Below are 17,724 nucleotides of genomic sequence, written 5' to 3' on the forward strand. Positions count from 1 at the left end.
TAGGTGTGGGATCCAGAGCAGAGGACAGGGGAATTACAGTATAATGGACTTTGGATAAAATTGCTAACAGAAGGATGGCTAGAAGCAATTAGACTACCAGGGCTGAAGGTGACTCCAGAGGTCCGGGCTGTCCTCACAGAGTGCCAAAACAATCAACCCCATATCTACAATGCTTTGTTTGAACAGAGAGAAAGAAACAAAAGAGGTTTTGTTTGGCATTAGGAAATCAAGCCAACTTGTTAATTGAACAAATTTCCACGTTTACCTGGTTGCTTTGGCATCCTATAGACACATCCTTGCAATTCCTGCTCCACGCAGGGTGGAAACTATAATGTTCCTCTCTCCAGGGAGGTCATGTGACTTCATATCCCATTGTAACCAAGTAATGAACACTTCCAATATAATGTAATTAAGCATTATGGGAAAGAACAGAGTGAAGTTCTTTGTGACATTTCAATAAACATGCTAGCAAGCAAAAATACACAAATGAAGGTCACATTTGCAATTTTTATAAAAGTGTCTACATTTTAATTAGGTAGCTGATAAATGTCATTGAGGCCTAGCCACTGACCAACTGTCAGAAAAGAAGAAAAATGTCAGCTAAAAATGTCACTATTTTTTTTTTGCAATGTCATGAAATAAAAAGTCATAGCCACAATTAAGTGTATTCAGCATCAAGGTAAGTGGGTTTAATGGCAATCTCAAACACAGCTTAAGGAACAAAATATTTTGACAGCAGGAAGGATGTGAGCAGTGGGTTTAGTGAAGCAGCTTTTCTCTGCTGTTGAAACACGCAATGCCATGCTAGATCAGAAGATGGAGGTACATATCATAGCAGTCAGAGTGCTGTGACATATCAACAAAAGTGAACTTCAGTAGGGAAAAAGGGAAAGCCATTTGATACATGATTTATTTTTTTATTTTTTGGATTTTATTTGTTATTGTAGGTAATTGGATATGAGCATGCCATGGTTCTGCATGTAGAAGTAAGAAGACCATGTGAGGGGATAGGGTCTCTCCTTCTAACATGTATGTCTCCAAGGCTGGAACTCAGGCCATCAGTTGGGCCAGCAGACCTACTGTTCCTTGATATATAACTTAATGAAGAAATTTGTGCAAATGGAAAAATACAACATGCGACTAACAGTCAAAAGCAAGTTTAACGATGAGATGTGATGATCAGCAAACATATGTAGAAAATAAAGAGAACATTTGTCCATAGTGATCGTTCTGTAAAATACACAAAGGATCCATAAATATCAACAAACATACTGAGCTTTTATAATGCTGGAGAGAGGATAATGAGTCAAACCACTTGGACAACAATTTTAGCAAAAATTTTTTAAAGAAAAATTTTATTTAATATTATAAGTAATTTCTTAAATACATAAAAATTTGCTTTGTGTGTGAGTTATTTGCTGTCCATCTCCTGCTTTTCTGGGGCAAATGGAGATATGAAGAAGGTGTCAGATCCACTGGAACTGGAGTTTTGGATAGATGTGAACTACCATGTTGGCTGTTGGGAACCAAACATGAGTCTTTGTTAAGAACAAGTGCTCCTAGCCATTGGACCATATCTCAGCACTTTTAGAAAGAGATTTTTTTTGTTCGGGCACTCCTGTTCCATGAAGAAACATTCAAAGGACAATCATAGTCTCAAGGAAAATGATATATTTCAGAGATATTCCCACACTGTTCTATGTAACAAACAACTCACCTCATCATGGGATATAGTTATATATTCTTTATCAATCTGGATAAAAATATAAATTATTTGGGCATGGAAGCAGACTCCTTTAATCCTAGAACTATACAGACAGAAGCAGCCAGATCTCTACAGTTTAGGACTAGCCTGGTCTATATAGTGAGTTCCAGGCCAGCCAAAGCTACATAATGAGACTGCCCACACACACACACACACACACACTCACACACACACATTAACACACACACATACACACATACAAACACACACATACATACACACACAGTGTGTATGTGTATATACACTTCTGGAGTAAGTGATCACAATATAATAACTAAGCTGGAGTTTGCATAAAAAAGTGGATCCAATTTCTTTGAAACAAAACCAAACTAAACCTGACTGTGTCTCTGGTCTATAGATCAAAACACTGATCCAGTAGCATTCTGTGAAGCAGATTGCTACTACCATTAAAGAAGGCATTGATCTACGGATCAAATTGTGGCAAGGTACATTGGGGGAAAAGGTGCATTATGGCTGAGGAGCAAGATGAGAGACGGTTTTCATTCATAATTGAGTATATAGTTCTGTTGTATTTGGAATGTTTAAAATAATAAGTCAGGGAGAATTTTGAGCAGTATAGTTTCTGTGGGACATGAACCCTGTGATTTATCCCTTAAGGAGGAAGATGGAGAGAATGGTTACTCTCTGGAAGACAATGCCAAAAAATAAAATAAAATAAAATAAAATAAAAAGGAAGTGGCAGTTTGGATGCCCACTAATCAGTGAGGAAATCATTTTGAAATTTAACAAATGTGTGAGCAGTGGCTGTTGCTGATCTACTGATGAAGGCCTAGGTAGAAATTCCTATTCATTTCTGGCAGCAGGGATTGGTGACATAAAAAGTTTGTGTGTGTGTGTGTGTGTGTGTGTGTGTGTGTGTGTGTGTGTGTGTGTATGTGTCCGTACCAAAATAAGCGGAATCACTGAACCTGTCCTGCCCGGTGTCTTTTCTTCAGGGTCACTGGATTGTGTTCTCTTAGCTTAGTCAAAAGCAGTAGATTCATCAGCAATGATTTTTAACTGATTTTCAGGTGATCGTTTCTGTTGAACAAACACTCACCAAACTGGCAAACTGCTGCTGAGAATTCCCTTGCGTAGCATTTCTTTGGCAAAGTTCCTCATTTACTCTGGCATGTGACTCACCAGCCTTGACTTGCCAGAGTCAAAGTTATGAAGAATGACTTTGAAGAAAAACTGACTTCTAATGAGTGGTTGTATTTCTGTCTTATTCCAAGCTCACTCTTACTGTGGATCACACTTTGCAGTGAAGGTATGATCACTAGAAAGCCATTGACAAACAGCCAAACTAGTGAGGGGTTTCCTGTCACATAAGAAGACACACATTTGTCCAACACACACAGTCAACTGGGATGATACAACTTCTTTGAGACAAGTTCCTTATATATGTCCAATATAGCACCATGTGGGATTGAGTCTACCAGGCCTGAGTAAGCCCTTTGGGTTTTTATCAGGTGAGTTGGGGAGCTTCCACTAAATGCACTTAATTCAATGTCTTTAAAAAGTGAAGACATGAACCTCACTGAAGAGAAATACTGAACCAACGAAGATTATAGTTTAATAGTGGCTTTGAAGCTTATATCTACATTGTCTTAATATCATTTTCTTACAGTTTGTCTTGATGCATTTCTTAGACTGTAAGAGCCGTAATTTATTTCTATTTTGTTTCTGTATCTTGTTCATTGTAGGCTGCACAAGATAATAATTTCCTGTGTGAGTTAGGTATTAAACCATGTATCACAATATGCATATATAGACCAATTGTATTGATTATCTTGTTACCAAGAATTCTGTTAATGTAAATGTCCATGTTTAATTTCATTCCAAAGTCTGCCAGAGCTGAGGATACCTACATTTTGAAGATGGAGTGTAGACTGCGCCATGGACATCACAAGCATGGCCATCGTGATCATTATTGATTTTGCTGATGTATCAAATACATACTTTGTCTAATTCTATAAGAGAACCATGTTCTCTGAAACTATTTTAACCAAACCATTTATTAATGAACAGTGTACAGTAGTTAGGATGTATACAGTATGTTGTAAAATACTCCAAGTCATTGTGAAACACAAAGGGAATAAAAGAATATATTGTACTATTAATGAAACAGTTAAAATGTTACTGAAACCTGTTATCCAAAGTAAGAGGGAATCATTTAGTCCCAAGTGTGATTATACTCCACAATCAGAACCATGTTGATTTCCTCAGTGATTCATATAAAAGAATATCAATTTAAGCAATCACACATTATTCTTTTATTACTTAAAGAGATTCTGTGTAAATACTGTAGCTGTAAAATACAAAATAGGACACACTTTTCTTGAAATAAAATCATATTATACTCAATTTAATATGTAATGTTTTCATGATACACCTCTATATATAGATCTCTGACTTGAGGAAGGGAATAAATCTGATCCAGGCTATCTCAATTCTTCTGTGGCATACATGCAGAAACCAAGTTGAGTAAATGTAGAGTGTTCACAGTTATTAAGCTTGCTAAGTGTGTGTCACATGACAAGTTCTGTGGAGATGATCCATCCATCCTCGAAAAGTTCATGAAACTGTACCATGAGCATGGGTCTTCATAAGATAGAACTACCATAGCAGTAACCCTGGCGAAGGTCAGAGAGCATTTTTTTTTCATGCTGTCTTTAATGACTGTATCACACTATGGGCATGGAGATCATGTGGCTTCTACTTGTCCTGGTGCCCTGACATTGGTATGCAATGGTCTTTCTTTCTAAAACCATGACTTTAAGTGCTAAGTGCTATAATTAGGAGAAGCCACCACATATTACTTAGTGTGTTAGAGTATTTTAATTTAAAGACAAAACTATAACTACAGGTGATACAAGAAGTTAAGAAGCAACCTGCGCCTTCCTGTCTCTCTGGTGTGGCTTACTCACCTGTATGAAGCCTTTAACTATGCTGTCAGCATGTGAGCAGGTGACAGGAGGCCTTCAAAGGCAGAACCTCATTGCATGTTTTAGTGCAATCATCAATATTTTAGAGCCTTGAAATTCTCTCTAGAAATATTTTCATATTTAGGGACATAAAGAAAATTGATAAGTTTAATAGGTTTTAGAAAATGTATAAATATTTAAAATATCATGAGTGACTAAAATACAACCTTTATCACAGTGGCGGTTTGTCTCATTTGTAAATGTTACCCTAAGGAATCCCAGCACGACTTATTCCAATTCATTCTTATTATATTATTTATATTCAGTGGAAATATTTGAAATCTATAAAATGACTTTTGAAACAGTGAAAAAGATCACTGTTTGTTCTGGCACCACAAGATGTGGCAATATCAGTGTGACTCAGTAGACCATGATTTTATTAAATACTCTAACTTTAGTGGTCTCAGGGTCATTTGAGGAAGCGATGTTTAATGAAGGCATTAATATTTACTACTCCCAATCTTCCAGCTGGGATCCCAAGGAGTGAGAGCATCAGGTTAATTGAGTTTTATCACAAAATCTCTAGTCCACTTTAGAAATTACTGTAAGGCATATTCCCTAAGGGTTGATCTATATAAAAGGAGAAAATTGAAGGAGAAATGAGGAACGCCTAACTCGATTCCACTGGCATTGCCAGCATAGTTCTTATTAAAAGACTGACCAACTGAGAAGTGATTTTCACAGAAAATAACAAATAAGAGTCAATCTTTTCCCTAATTCATTCACAGGAAAATGGAAAGAAATCAGTCCTTGCTGTAACAGAGAAAAGTCACAATAATATACAAATGCTAAGTTTTCTTTAATCCACAGTCTATCTATCTATCTATCTATCTATCTATCTATCTATCTATCTATCTATCTATCCACTCTCATTTTTTTCATAATTTTCTTTTGGATATATTACCATTAGGAAACTGTATGGGTTACTCTTCTAACTCTGCCACACACTCTTTGAGCTCTTTAGGACAAAACACAAATTAAAGACAATACTTATGATCTTACATTGTGGCCTAATATTAACTAAAGGAGGAAAATGGAGGAATTGGCTATCCTACCTAGATAGCAGCATAGACTAAGAGATGAAATACAGAGACAAATGCAATGCATGCCATCATTAATTGGATTCCCTTTATTAGCTAGGAATCATTCAAATTCTATATATAACTTTGTTCTATTCTATAATATCGATAAAAATGAGATTTTGATATTCTCATTATACAAACAAACGAATCCCTTCTCAGCTCCTAATGGGCTGGGACACAAAGCATGCTCATTTTAAGTGTGGAAACTATCCAAAAATATTTTTTGACTCTCAGAAAAATTATATTTACAATTTCACAGTAGAGAAATGTTAAAGTTAATTGGACACGTTAGCACCTAACATGCTATTTCCAAATCACAGAATATTGCTAGATCCCAAAATATCTGTATGAGGCTGTGTAATGATTTTAAGTAATTTTAATAATGAGTAAGTGTATTGCATCTAACATTAGCTAGTAAGCTTTTAGATAAAATATATTCTCTGAGCAAAAACTTCTGATTCTTAAAATTATACCATGATTGGTTCTAGAGAGATGACTCGGTGGTTAAAAATCAATGGCTACTCTTTCAGAGGACATGGATGCCATTTTTAGCTCCTGTTCCAGAAGATCTATTCTGGCTTCTATGGCCATCAGGTGTGAATACAGCAAACACACTTACAGGCAGACAAAGCACCCATATACAACAAATAGAAACATCAAAAATAGACCCCCATTCTTAGCAAATGCTTCCATTCAATTTATGTTAGATAAGCAAAAATTGATAGTATGTTTTAAACTCATCGTATTTAGATTGTTTTCCAAAATTATGCTCTAAAATTATTATCTGTATTAATCAGGTTCTTTAGAGGAACAGAACAGACATGGCTGTGGTCCAGCTAGTGCAGAAATGACTGCCTACCAATGGAAAGTCCAAAGATATATTAGCTGCACAACTCATGGGGCTAGGTGTATTAGCTGGTCTGTGGTATCCACCACAACTCCAAAGAAGTACGCTCTTATGCCATGAAGAAATGGACTTGCCAGTGAAAGCAAACAGCTGAAGAAACCAAGCTTCCTCCTTCCACACTCTCTATATTGGCTGCCACCAGAATGTGTGGGCCAGGTTATAGGTGGATCTTCTCACCTAAAATGATAGGAATTAGAGTTGTATCTTTCTACCTCAAAAATAAGCATGTTATCATCAACAGTGGTGAGTCTGCTAGCATGCAGACAAGCACCGTCCTGTAGGAGTAGCTGAGAGTTAGTTACATCCTGATCCACAGTCAGCAGGCAGAGACAGAATCGGAGGAGGAGAAAGAGAGAGGGGGGGTGGGAGAGAGAGGGAGGGATGGATGGAAGGAGGGATAGGAAACAGAGAGAGAGAGAGAGAGAGAGAGAGAGAGAGAGAGAGAGAGAGAGAGAGAGGGAGTGAGGGTGAGAGAGAGAGAGAGAGAGAGAGAGAGAGAGAGGGAGAGAGAGACGGAGGGAGGGAGGGAGAGAGAGAGGGAGAGAGAGAGAGACCTGGCATGATCTTTTGAAACCTCAAATCTCCATCTGCGAAGCCCAAGCCAAGAATACAGATAGGGACCATTCAAATCCTATGGGACCATTCTTGTTCAAACCACCACCTTATTTGCTTAGCACATAATAGTTTAATCTATTTCAGACACTATGCACATTATTTTTTTTCTTAGCATAGCACCTTAAGGATTTAAGTAAAATGCAAACAAAATATTTTTTAATTATTAATTAAAACGGAAGTTTCATAATATCATTTCTATTTGATATTAACTAATAAAAATCCCACAACTAACCTATAGAATGAATTGCATTTGGATTCATTCATGTTTAATAGTCAGTTGAGGGCTTCCGGGGAAACTAAGGTATAACTTTCAGCATAAACAAGACAGGTATCACTGCAGAAAATAAGCATGTTATCATCAATAGTGGTGAGCCTGCTAGTATGCAGACAAGCACAGTGTTGTAGGAGTAGCTGAGAGTTAGTTATATATGATGAGTCGTTTCAGCCAGAGAAGTTCCTGTCTTTGTGTATTTATCTTTATATCTATAAAAATATTAGTGGAAATATTTTTCCAATTTCATTAATAAAGAAGGCTAGATTCACCCTACATGGAATGGATTAAAACAAACAAATAATTGAGATATTCCTGAAAAGAAGATATGTAAGGCTAGTGATTAAATGTTATTTTTCTTTCCTACCCTTTCTTTCCCTCTCTCTTCCCATCCCTCTATCCCTTCTTTATTCCTTCCCCAATTTTCTGTCCTCCTTTTCCTTCCTCTAATTATGGTTTAATATATTTTTTAATCCTAATTTCTTTTTTTTTGAGTTTTTTTTTAATTCGATATAAATTTTTATTTACATTTCAAATGATTTCCCCTTTTCTAGCCCCCCACTCCCCGAAAGGCCCATAAGCCCCTTTCTCTTCCCCTGTCCTCCCACCTACCCCTTCCCACTTCCCCGTTCTGGTTTTGCTGAATACTGCTTCACTGAGTCTTTCCAGAACAAGGGGCCACTCCTCCTTTCTTCTTGTACCTCATTTTCTGTGTGGGTTATGTTTTGGGTATTCCAGTTTTCTAGGTTAATATCCATTTAAAAGAACATCCTACAACCAGGAAGATTTTGGAAAATATTTCAAATACGAACAGTTACCCTTTAACTTTTTTCCACTTTTTGTTGTAACTTGAATTCACTTGCAGCAGATTTCCAACCATTTACTCAGACGAAACTACTTTCATAAGAAAATAAACCATAAATCAGAGTCAAAGCTTGACTCCGGATTTCTTTTTTACAGAATACTCTGAAGCCCCTTCTGGCCTTTCTACTTCACATGCTGCTTTGCTAAGAATTAAGAAGAGTCCAACCTCGTCTGCCTTTGGTTCCAAGTCCAGACCACGGTACAGCAGTCCTTCGTTAGGTACCCTGAGTGTTTCTCCACCAAGCTGGCGAGGGGCAGCTCAGCAGTACCACTCCCCAGGCAACCTTTATCACTCCTCAGATGCCTTCAGACAAGACGGTAAGTGCAGAAAGTATACAAAATGGCGTCAGTCAGGGAAGGAACACTTCACACAAGATTGTCAGTGAGAAGTCTCAAGCCTGCTGCAGCGAGGAGAGGTTTGGACGTCAGTATGCTCTAGGGAGAGTTTTGAAGAGGTAGGTCCACTTCGGGAAAGCAAAGAGTACAGAGGCATGCGCTCAGTGTGGATAGAGCATTTGCTCTTGTTAACTGGTGTGTTTAGAAGCAGAGTTTGGGAGATGGACTACTGTGTTCATGAGATAGGTTACTCTCTGAGTCTGTAGAAGGGATTTTGTTTGAGAATGATTCATGTCTTACAGGTGCAGGCAATGAATTTACAACTGCATCTTTGGAAAGTGTGACCTAGGAACGCAAATGTAGGGGAGCGGGCTGTTGAAGAGAAGCAAAGGCCACGTGGAGGAGGAGCCGGATAATAATCTGGCTTCTGTTCTAAAGACCTCCCAAGATTCTTGGTGAAATCAACTATTAATTATAGATTCACAATTAAATTTCAGTCTTACTCTTCTGAAACTAAAAGCACAACTCTTTTTTTGTTTCTTTCTCTTTTTTTATTTCTTTTTTTTTTAATTGGCAAATTGGCAATGTGTATCTGTAGCCTTAAGACAGGTATATTGGGGACTGGAGGGGAGATTCAATTTTTAAAAATGCTTTTACAGAGCACCTGAGGTTTTCCCCATATCCCACATCAAACAATTCACAATTGCCTATAATTGCAATTCCAAACTCCAGGGCCGGTATAATGCAAAAACCCTGGGTGCTAACATGCCTGTGCACAGATCCACACTCAAACATAAACACACACACACACACACACATACACACAAATTAAAAATAATGTAAATTTTTAAATAAATGAAATAAACATGTTGAATGTAGTGTTTTTATTCCTAGATTTTTCTTTAGTAAAACAGTGTTAAGTATATTATATATCCTAGGAATGTATGCTGATATTTCATTTTATTTTTGAGTGATGAATAAATAAGACAGATGTCACACTTAGAAATCAGTTAAACTAACAACCACTCTACACTTATTAAAATTATGGACAGAGAAATATCTTTCCTTTGTTCCCTAAACTAGCCATCATTAGACATATCCAGAGAAGAAAATGAGGTTAATGAGCAATCCTGTCAATGCTCATTAGCAGACATAGTGCCATGATGTAGATAGAGCTTATCTCACTCAGTGACTCAAAGAAATGTGTCGGGTAGATACTGTGGTTTCTGCAGGAATAAAAATGCAGAGGTGGGTGTGCATCCCTCCCGGGATGACATTACTAATTGGTTCTCTGAATAGTTTTCATTTATGCCTTTACTGATTTTAAGAGAAATATTGAATGACATTCAGCACTGACTGAGGATAGATGAGACACTTCCAAGAACTTCGTTACAAAAATTAAAATGTCAACTTAGGTTGTGTCCCTGTGTAGAGGCAAACTCATTACTCATGATTATACAAATCTTTCCTCTATAAGGCACTCATCCCATGATGCTAGATTTTGCAGTTTATTCACACAGAGTGACTGGATCTTAAATACATTTTGAATGCTAAAATACCTAACATGTATTTCAAAATTCCTTTTGCATTTTATTTAATTTCCTTTTTGTTACTTAACTTGTACTTTGAAAGTTTCTTACATTTCTGTAGTGCATTCTCAGTCAGCACTGGCTGCTATAAATCCACTAACACCTTTTTTAACCACCTCCTTTACTTTATAACATCTGCTTCTTTTTGTTTTGTTTTGTAATTGCTGAGTTTAACCAGTTACCTGTATGACAGTGAATTTGGAACTCACTAGCAAATGCTACTGGGCTCATCAGTGGATATGCCACTTGTGAGAGTATCATAATCAGACAAATACGTATTAGAATTAAACTTTGGAAGACATTGTTGTTTTATGGACTATTTAACAGGTATTGAGTGTTCAGAAAGACAAGCTTTACATATTTATCTTAGTTACTTTCAAGCTCGTAGATAGCTGGTATGTTCTCTTGCAGCTAATGGAAGTTAAAGTACCTCTTAATATAACTATATATAGCCAGGAAGTCTGAAGTAAAACAAATTCCAATTATAAAGTCAATAGGCATAAGGAAATAAGACATAGGTAGGTACCTTCAAAGTATCTCTTGTAAATACCTCTCTTCTCAGTATTATACCTTTATACCTGCTGTAGGCCAGTCCAGTTTTGAACTAAATAGTAGTCAAATATGTTAGGACTTTCTAGAAAGACAGATTGCTAGAAAGAATATATATACAGCGAGGAGTGAAGCTCTAGTAAAGGAAGAGATTTGCCTTTGAGAGTGAGTGCTAGCACGTAATGAGCAAGCACATCCTTTGTCCATCTCCTCTTTACTTTCCCACTAGAAGGTGTGGTCCAGATTTAAGGTGCTTTTTTCCCAACACAAATGATCCATTCAAGAAAACTCCTCACCAGAAGCTTGTGTTAACAGTCAATACAAGATATAGTCATGTTGACCAACAAGCATATCCATCACACCAAGACATAAGTCTGCTCAGAATTTCACATGGAATAGCTTTATTCTTTCTGATGAGAACATACACACATTGTCTGCATTGATCTATGAGTTCATTGCTTTCTATAATGACCTTTAACTCAAACATTACTGCAAAAACATTAATAAATTTCATCCCATTCAACACAGGCTGATGAAACACAGGTAATGATGAAGTGATTTTGTGTATCTTCTCTCCTTAGTGTCAAGCATATACACATGCTGACTAGGAATCTTGTTAAAGTTCAGATGATGTAGAAGTTCATCTATAAAAGGTTCATATGCAATAGCCATGGCTCTGTGCCTTGGATTGAGTGAAACACAAGGCTCTAGTCTGGGAGCCAAATGAATCTAATTGTAGTTTAATCCACATGTCAGAATGTCCAAGGAAACATTTTAAGGACTTTCTTTCTCCTGACTCTTGCTTTTTCATCTGACTATTTGATACATCTCAGCTGGATGTGACTTTGAATTCTTTCTCCTGGACAAGAGTCTGACATATGGCTTTTGTCAGGCAATTCCCTTTAGCTTTGATAGAGAGTAAACCTGAGGTTGACATGCTCTTGTGAAAAATGAGAAAAGTAACAGAACCTGAAAAGGGAGCCATCCTGATCTTGATCCAAATCAAGCCAGAAGGATATAGCACAGGGTTTTTGTTTGTTTGTTTGTTTGTTTTGATAAATCTATGATCACAGTTTCCTGGGAAAAAATGGAGAAACAGTTTAACACTGTATCCAGCTGAAACTTACACACAGATACAAGTAAATTTAGATTATGGTCATTCATACCAGTGTGTGAACAAACACTGGAAAACTTGTATACTTTTTCACCCCATGGAAAACTAAGTATTAAAGAAATAATTTGATTTAATTATCAATTTAATAATTTAATTAATGGATATACATCAAAATATAATGGTGATTTATAAAGATGTTATGATGTCATCTCCTTGAAGTGATTAAAATGTGGTATTCTGAGAAGAGAGATGGTCAACCATGAAGAGGGTTGGCTGTGTTTGTTCCTCAACATCTATATCTAGAATCACAATCACTGGTAACTCCAGCTGTAGGGAACCCAACAGCCTCTTCTAACTCTGAGGCCCACAAACAGCTCTTTTAGACGATCTTAGTTGTGTGCATACCTTTTTCCATGGTGAGTTGGTACACATATGCTTTACTGGGGTGGAGAGTGGGAAGAAGTTTTGCAGGTGAGTGAAATCATTAGCTGGAATTTGAAGTACTGTCAATAGCACATTTGTATGGAGAGGCACTCCAGGAGTCTCAGGTACTTGCAGGGAAAGAGGAAGTTGAGCTTGTAGGTTTGCCAAGGGCTATGTGACCTTCCCCAGGTAGAGGGTGTGGCTCTCCAGACAAAAAGTCAGAAGCCCTGCTGGTAAAGGGAGTCCTCCAGTTTTTGGAGCTCAGAGGCACCAAGTGGTAATGGTAGACTGCAATCTTAATTTGCAGTTTCCTCACATCTAGTTTTTGCTTCTCTTCTTTTGTTGTATTGTTCTTCTTGTAGAAAGAGGTCAACTCATGCTGAGAGCTGTCCATCAGGCAAGACAGTTAACAGTAAGCTAGAGCATCCAAAAAATCTTCAGGAACTTAATCCTGGGAAGCACGCTTGGAGAATGTCCACAGGTGGATCTATATACATTATAGCATTGGGATCCATGTCCTTCCACCTTGTGAAAAACAGAGTCTGAGGAGGACCAGGCTAAACCTTCCTTGGTTTCCAAAACCACGGAGACAGTGTTAAAATAGACACTTGCCTTTCTTTGTTTTGTGGGTGCTGCTCCTTCCTAAGCATACTTCTCTATTCTTCTCTGCAGATTATTCTCATACTTTCATACTGGAATAGCTTCATACATTCCATCTATTTTAATTTTCTGTGTCATCTTGCGATCATTCCTACATCTGGGTACATTTTTTTAGGCAGCCAGTCCTATAGTCAGCCAAGAGTTGTTTATTCAGAACTTAATTATGCATTCTTTTTGTTCTCCTTAATATTCTGTGCAAAACCCACTTCTTAGTTCTATTTGTTACTTCAGCAGATGCTGCAGAAAAGAAAAAAGCAAATGTTGCAAGTTAAAGAGATAAAATTATTCCTACTATTTTACTTAATCATCTACATCAAAAATGTGCTAAATTTTATCTGATTAAAATTGTGAAGTGTTTCAAACAAAGGAAATTTTGTGACTACACATTAGCTTTATTAAATTTTAATATTTTGCTTCCATTGGTAGAGTTTTTAAAGATTTACTTCCTTCGTTTTATGTGTATGAATGATTTCCCTTTACATATGTTTGTGATGATGTATGTCATAAGCCTCTAAAGAGGGTGTCGGATTCCCTGGAGCTGAAGTTCTAATGATTGTCAGCAGTCATGTGGGTGCTGGGAACTGAGTTCTGCTCTTCTGAAGAATAGCAAGTCCTATGAACTGCTGAATCATCTCTCCCGCCCCCTACTTCAATACTTACGTAGGTATTTTTTGCAGATTTTCAGGCTAGCTAGGAGGCATGTTTTGCATTGAGCCCTGAAAGTCATACTTTCTCTCCTCAGAATGCTTCTTTTATCATTGTTTATATTCTAAAATACTGAATATATGATCACTAAAAATATCTTGATGTTCTTGCATTTGAACGGCCTTCATTTTTATTTAGCCTAAAGTTGACAGTGGCTTTTTCTTAATGCTTCAATTATTTACTGGCTTCTCCGTTACAAGTAAGAAGTCAGTTTCCCACTCACTTATTTATTCTTTGTAATGAACTGTCCTTGAAAAACTGTTTTTTCTAACTCTTGATATTTTATACATTTGCCCTGTATCTTTCAAAGGTGAAGTTACTATTATTTATGTCAAATATTGACAAACTAATTTCAAGAAGAGATAAAAATACTTATTTTGCAGTTTCTAAGTATCTGAAGATTTAAGGATATTATGTTTCATTTAGAGTGAATAATTGCTTTTTATTCCTGATTTTGAGTCATTCCTAGTGTATATAGGAATTTAAAATTTATTTTTGGAGATACCTGTGGTGAGGAAGGTATTTTATTTTCCTTCTGTTTTGCATGTTTATCTAGTGTGATTTTTTCAATTTTTATATTTTATTTATTATTATTATTATTATTATTATTATTATTATTATTATTATTATTTAAGTACACTGTAGCTGTCTTCAGATACACCAGAAGTGGGCATCAGATCTCATTATGGATTGTTGTGAGCCACTATGTGGTTGCTGGGATTTGAACTCAGGACCTTTGGAAGACCAGTCAGTGCTCTTACCCACTGAGTCATCTCACCAGCCCCTCTAGTGTGCTTAATAGCCTAGCCACTATATCCACCGACTCTTTTCTCTAGACAGGAGCGAACCTCCTGGTGCTTCTAGGCAGCCATGTTGGTAATAATTGAGACTGGGCTATTATGACAAGAAAAAAGAACATTTGATTAAATTCAGAGTCAGGAAGCTCTCTTCCTGTGGGATCTTAGAATGCAACACATCTACCTACAGAAAATACACACTTTTCATTGTAATGATCATGAAATCCGTCACATCTAAATTGCATTGTATGATCAGCAGTAATTGCACTGGGAAGCAATACTTGACACAGAATAGATTAAACATGGGAGAGAAATCCAGACCCAGCAGTGAGTATGTCCAAGGGCAGAGTGCACAGAGGGCATGCGGCTTGTGCACAAGAAACAATGCTTATAGCAATAAATGGACAACTCTAATAAATTTATTAATAAAAATCCTTCTTAAGGAGTCTAACTTGTTTATCTAGGTTGGTGGGAAATGTCCTTTAAGGCGGTGGGATATACTTGCAGCAACAGTTGCCTGAGAGAACTCTGAGCATCCAGACTGTAAACAATAATGAAATCTCTTTTATGGCAGGAGGGAAATAAACCGTATCAGTACTGTGTCATCACATATACAAAAGAGAAAATATGACTGTCTAAAAAAGGCAGCAGCAGCAGCTACAATGTGAAAATAGGTGGTATCTCTTGTACTCCTGTGCAGGGTTATTCAGACAAATCTGTAGATAGAACACTTGCCCCCTTGAGTTTTGCTCTAGGCATTTCTCATAGCTTTACTGACAGAAGATCCAGACACTCTTTCAGATTACACTGCGGATTTGCTGGTGTCTGATAGCAAGATAATCAACTGAGGCTGAAAGTTAGAGGTAACCAGTAATCATCAGACATAGCTGTCTGAGAAAATGATGGGAAAAAAGCAATTATCAGAAGGGATATCTTAGTCTGGAAGGTGGTTTAGAGTCCAGTAGACACAGTAACAGCTGGATGTGATCCTGAAAATCACTGGCACACAATAAGACGGATGGCTTCCCCATTCATTTGAGTAGTAGAGTCTTATATGGTCTTGGCAGTAATGAAGTAATGAAATAACGCCCAAGAAGCTTGGGAGGAAATGGTGTGGTTTTCCAAAGCTTGGAGAGGAGAATTGATCCAGTGTGATGGAGTAGCACAAGATGCTAGAAGGGAAAATCTAGTCTCTGCCTCAAAGTAGCACTACTGTACTTCTACAGAAAGCTGGACCCAGAAAAGTGAGTGGGCCCCTCAAGAACTAACTGTCTAAGACAGTTCTCTGGAAGAGAATGCCAGTCCCAGGCTCACAAGGAGTGACTGCAGTGACACCTTCCCTCAGAACCTGCAAAAGAAGCAAGGATTGTCTCAAGACTAATACAATTAAAGGACATGCTTTAATTTACACAGTAGCCATGCGAATGTTAAAGAGAGAGCCAATTGCTGGGATCCAAAGCACTGTTGACTGTCATAGCAGACCATGTCATAAGAGTGAATTTTGTTTGTAAAAATCCAAAAAAACACCTCACTTGTATTTTTACGTGCAGGATATTTTAAGTATAATAACTGTATTAATGTAAAACAATATAAATTATCTACAGTTCACTAACTTTGCAAGTACTTTTGAAAGAGTGAGTGCTTTAAAACCACATTACCCAATACTTTGATGTTTGGTTGGCCAATATTATACACCCAGATCGAGTTATGCTTTACGTTATTACATTCATGGGGATTTTACTAAGAATTAAAACCAAATTAGTCATTATCTCTTTTTGTCATCTGTTAAAATTTCCTCTGGGATGCTATATACTTAGTTAAATACTATTTTGGATACATTATTTCACTTTTATTTGTCCTTCTATTAGGTTCAATCATTCTTTGTATAATTAGATTCCAATAATCACAAATTTTATTTAAGAATAATGAAAGGAGAACACCAACCATGTGTTATTAGAATGGCTGGGTAAGAGCTGGGTAGATGTACTCGATGCCACCTCAGGTCCCGAGTGTGCTGAGCCTCTGGCAGATGCGATTGCTTCAGAAGCTTAGAAATAATTTAAGAGGAAAGGACAATTTATGTAGCATGACTCTGTGATTCACAAGTGGGTTTTCAGCATATCCAGTTTATGCTACTCTGATCTGCCCACTGGTTCCAGCTCACCTCCATACATACCACCTCCTGCTCTGATGGAGAGCTACCCACACTAAGTCAAAGTTGCCCTGTTCACATGTCTACTTTCCCATTGCAGTGGTCCAAATATCTCTCGTAATATCTCCAACAGTTTGAGCCCTAACTTGATGTACACACTTCCTTTGTGACATAAAGTTATTTTACTAAAGACTCCAAAATGGTAAAGATATAGAGACTGATATTGCAGCATCTGTGCCAATGAGCAAAAGATCATTGTTCATGTTACGAAGCTTCAGCTGTTGTTATGCTTCATGAGTGTGCTTGGAATGAGGGTCTCCATGTGGACCCAGGGAATACTGTATGAATTGCTGCTAAGAAAGGGCACCCAGAACTGAGGCAAATTCTTGAATGACTTTAAAACTGTCAGAAGTCAAAGAAAAAAATACATCCTCAGATTCTAGAGTCTTTTGTATTTTAGGTAATCATCCTGCTTTTGAGCTATAATCAAGCACAGGAGTGAAAGAAAGAAAGAAAGAAAGAAAGAAAGAAAGAAAGAAAGAAAGAAAGAAAGAAAGAAAGAAAGAAAGAAAGAAAGAAAGAAAGAAAGAAGGAAGGAAGGAAGGAAGGAAGGAAGGAAGGAAGGAAGGAAAGAAAGAAAGAAAGAAAGAAAGAAAGAAAGAAAGAAAGAAAGAAAGAAAGAAAGAAAGAAAGAAAGAAAGAACGAACTACGGTAGTTTGTGACAAATCAGTCAGAAGAACACAAAACAAGAGTCCTTAACACCTGTGGGTCAATATAGTTTCACACCTGGAAAACAGGGCAAGGGGACTATATAAATCATCACAATATATACAAATAAAAATGTGATCCTTACCAAGAATTACAATTTTGAGAATTTGTAAATTGGCATGAAAGCAATGTGTTTTAC

The 17,724-nt window shown here is 37.1% G+C and overlaps 1 protein-coding gene across 1 annotated transcript in view; it reads left to right on the plus strand.

Annotated features, from left to right (window-relative positions):
- The first annotated feature begins 2,935 nt into the window (after positions 1-2,935).
- The window catches only part of Cntn5 (contactin 5), a 515,033-nt gene continuing 500,244 nt past the window's right edge, over positions 2,936-17,724 (plus strand). Inside the window, exons 1-2 of the mRNA XM_052189412.1 lie at positions 2,936-3,035; positions 8,588-8,809. Coding sequence (XP_052045372.1) covers positions 2,936-3,035; positions 8,588-8,809 — 322 coding nt within the window. The remainder of the gene's footprint in view (positions 3,036-8,587; positions 8,810-17,724) is intronic.

This window comes from Apodemus sylvaticus, chromosome 7 (genome assembly GCF_947179515.1).
Source record: "Apodemus sylvaticus chromosome 7, mApoSyl1.1, whole genome shotgun sequence".
Classification (NCBI taxonomy): Eukaryota; Metazoa; Chordata; class Mammalia; order Rodentia; family Muridae; genus Apodemus; species Apodemus sylvaticus.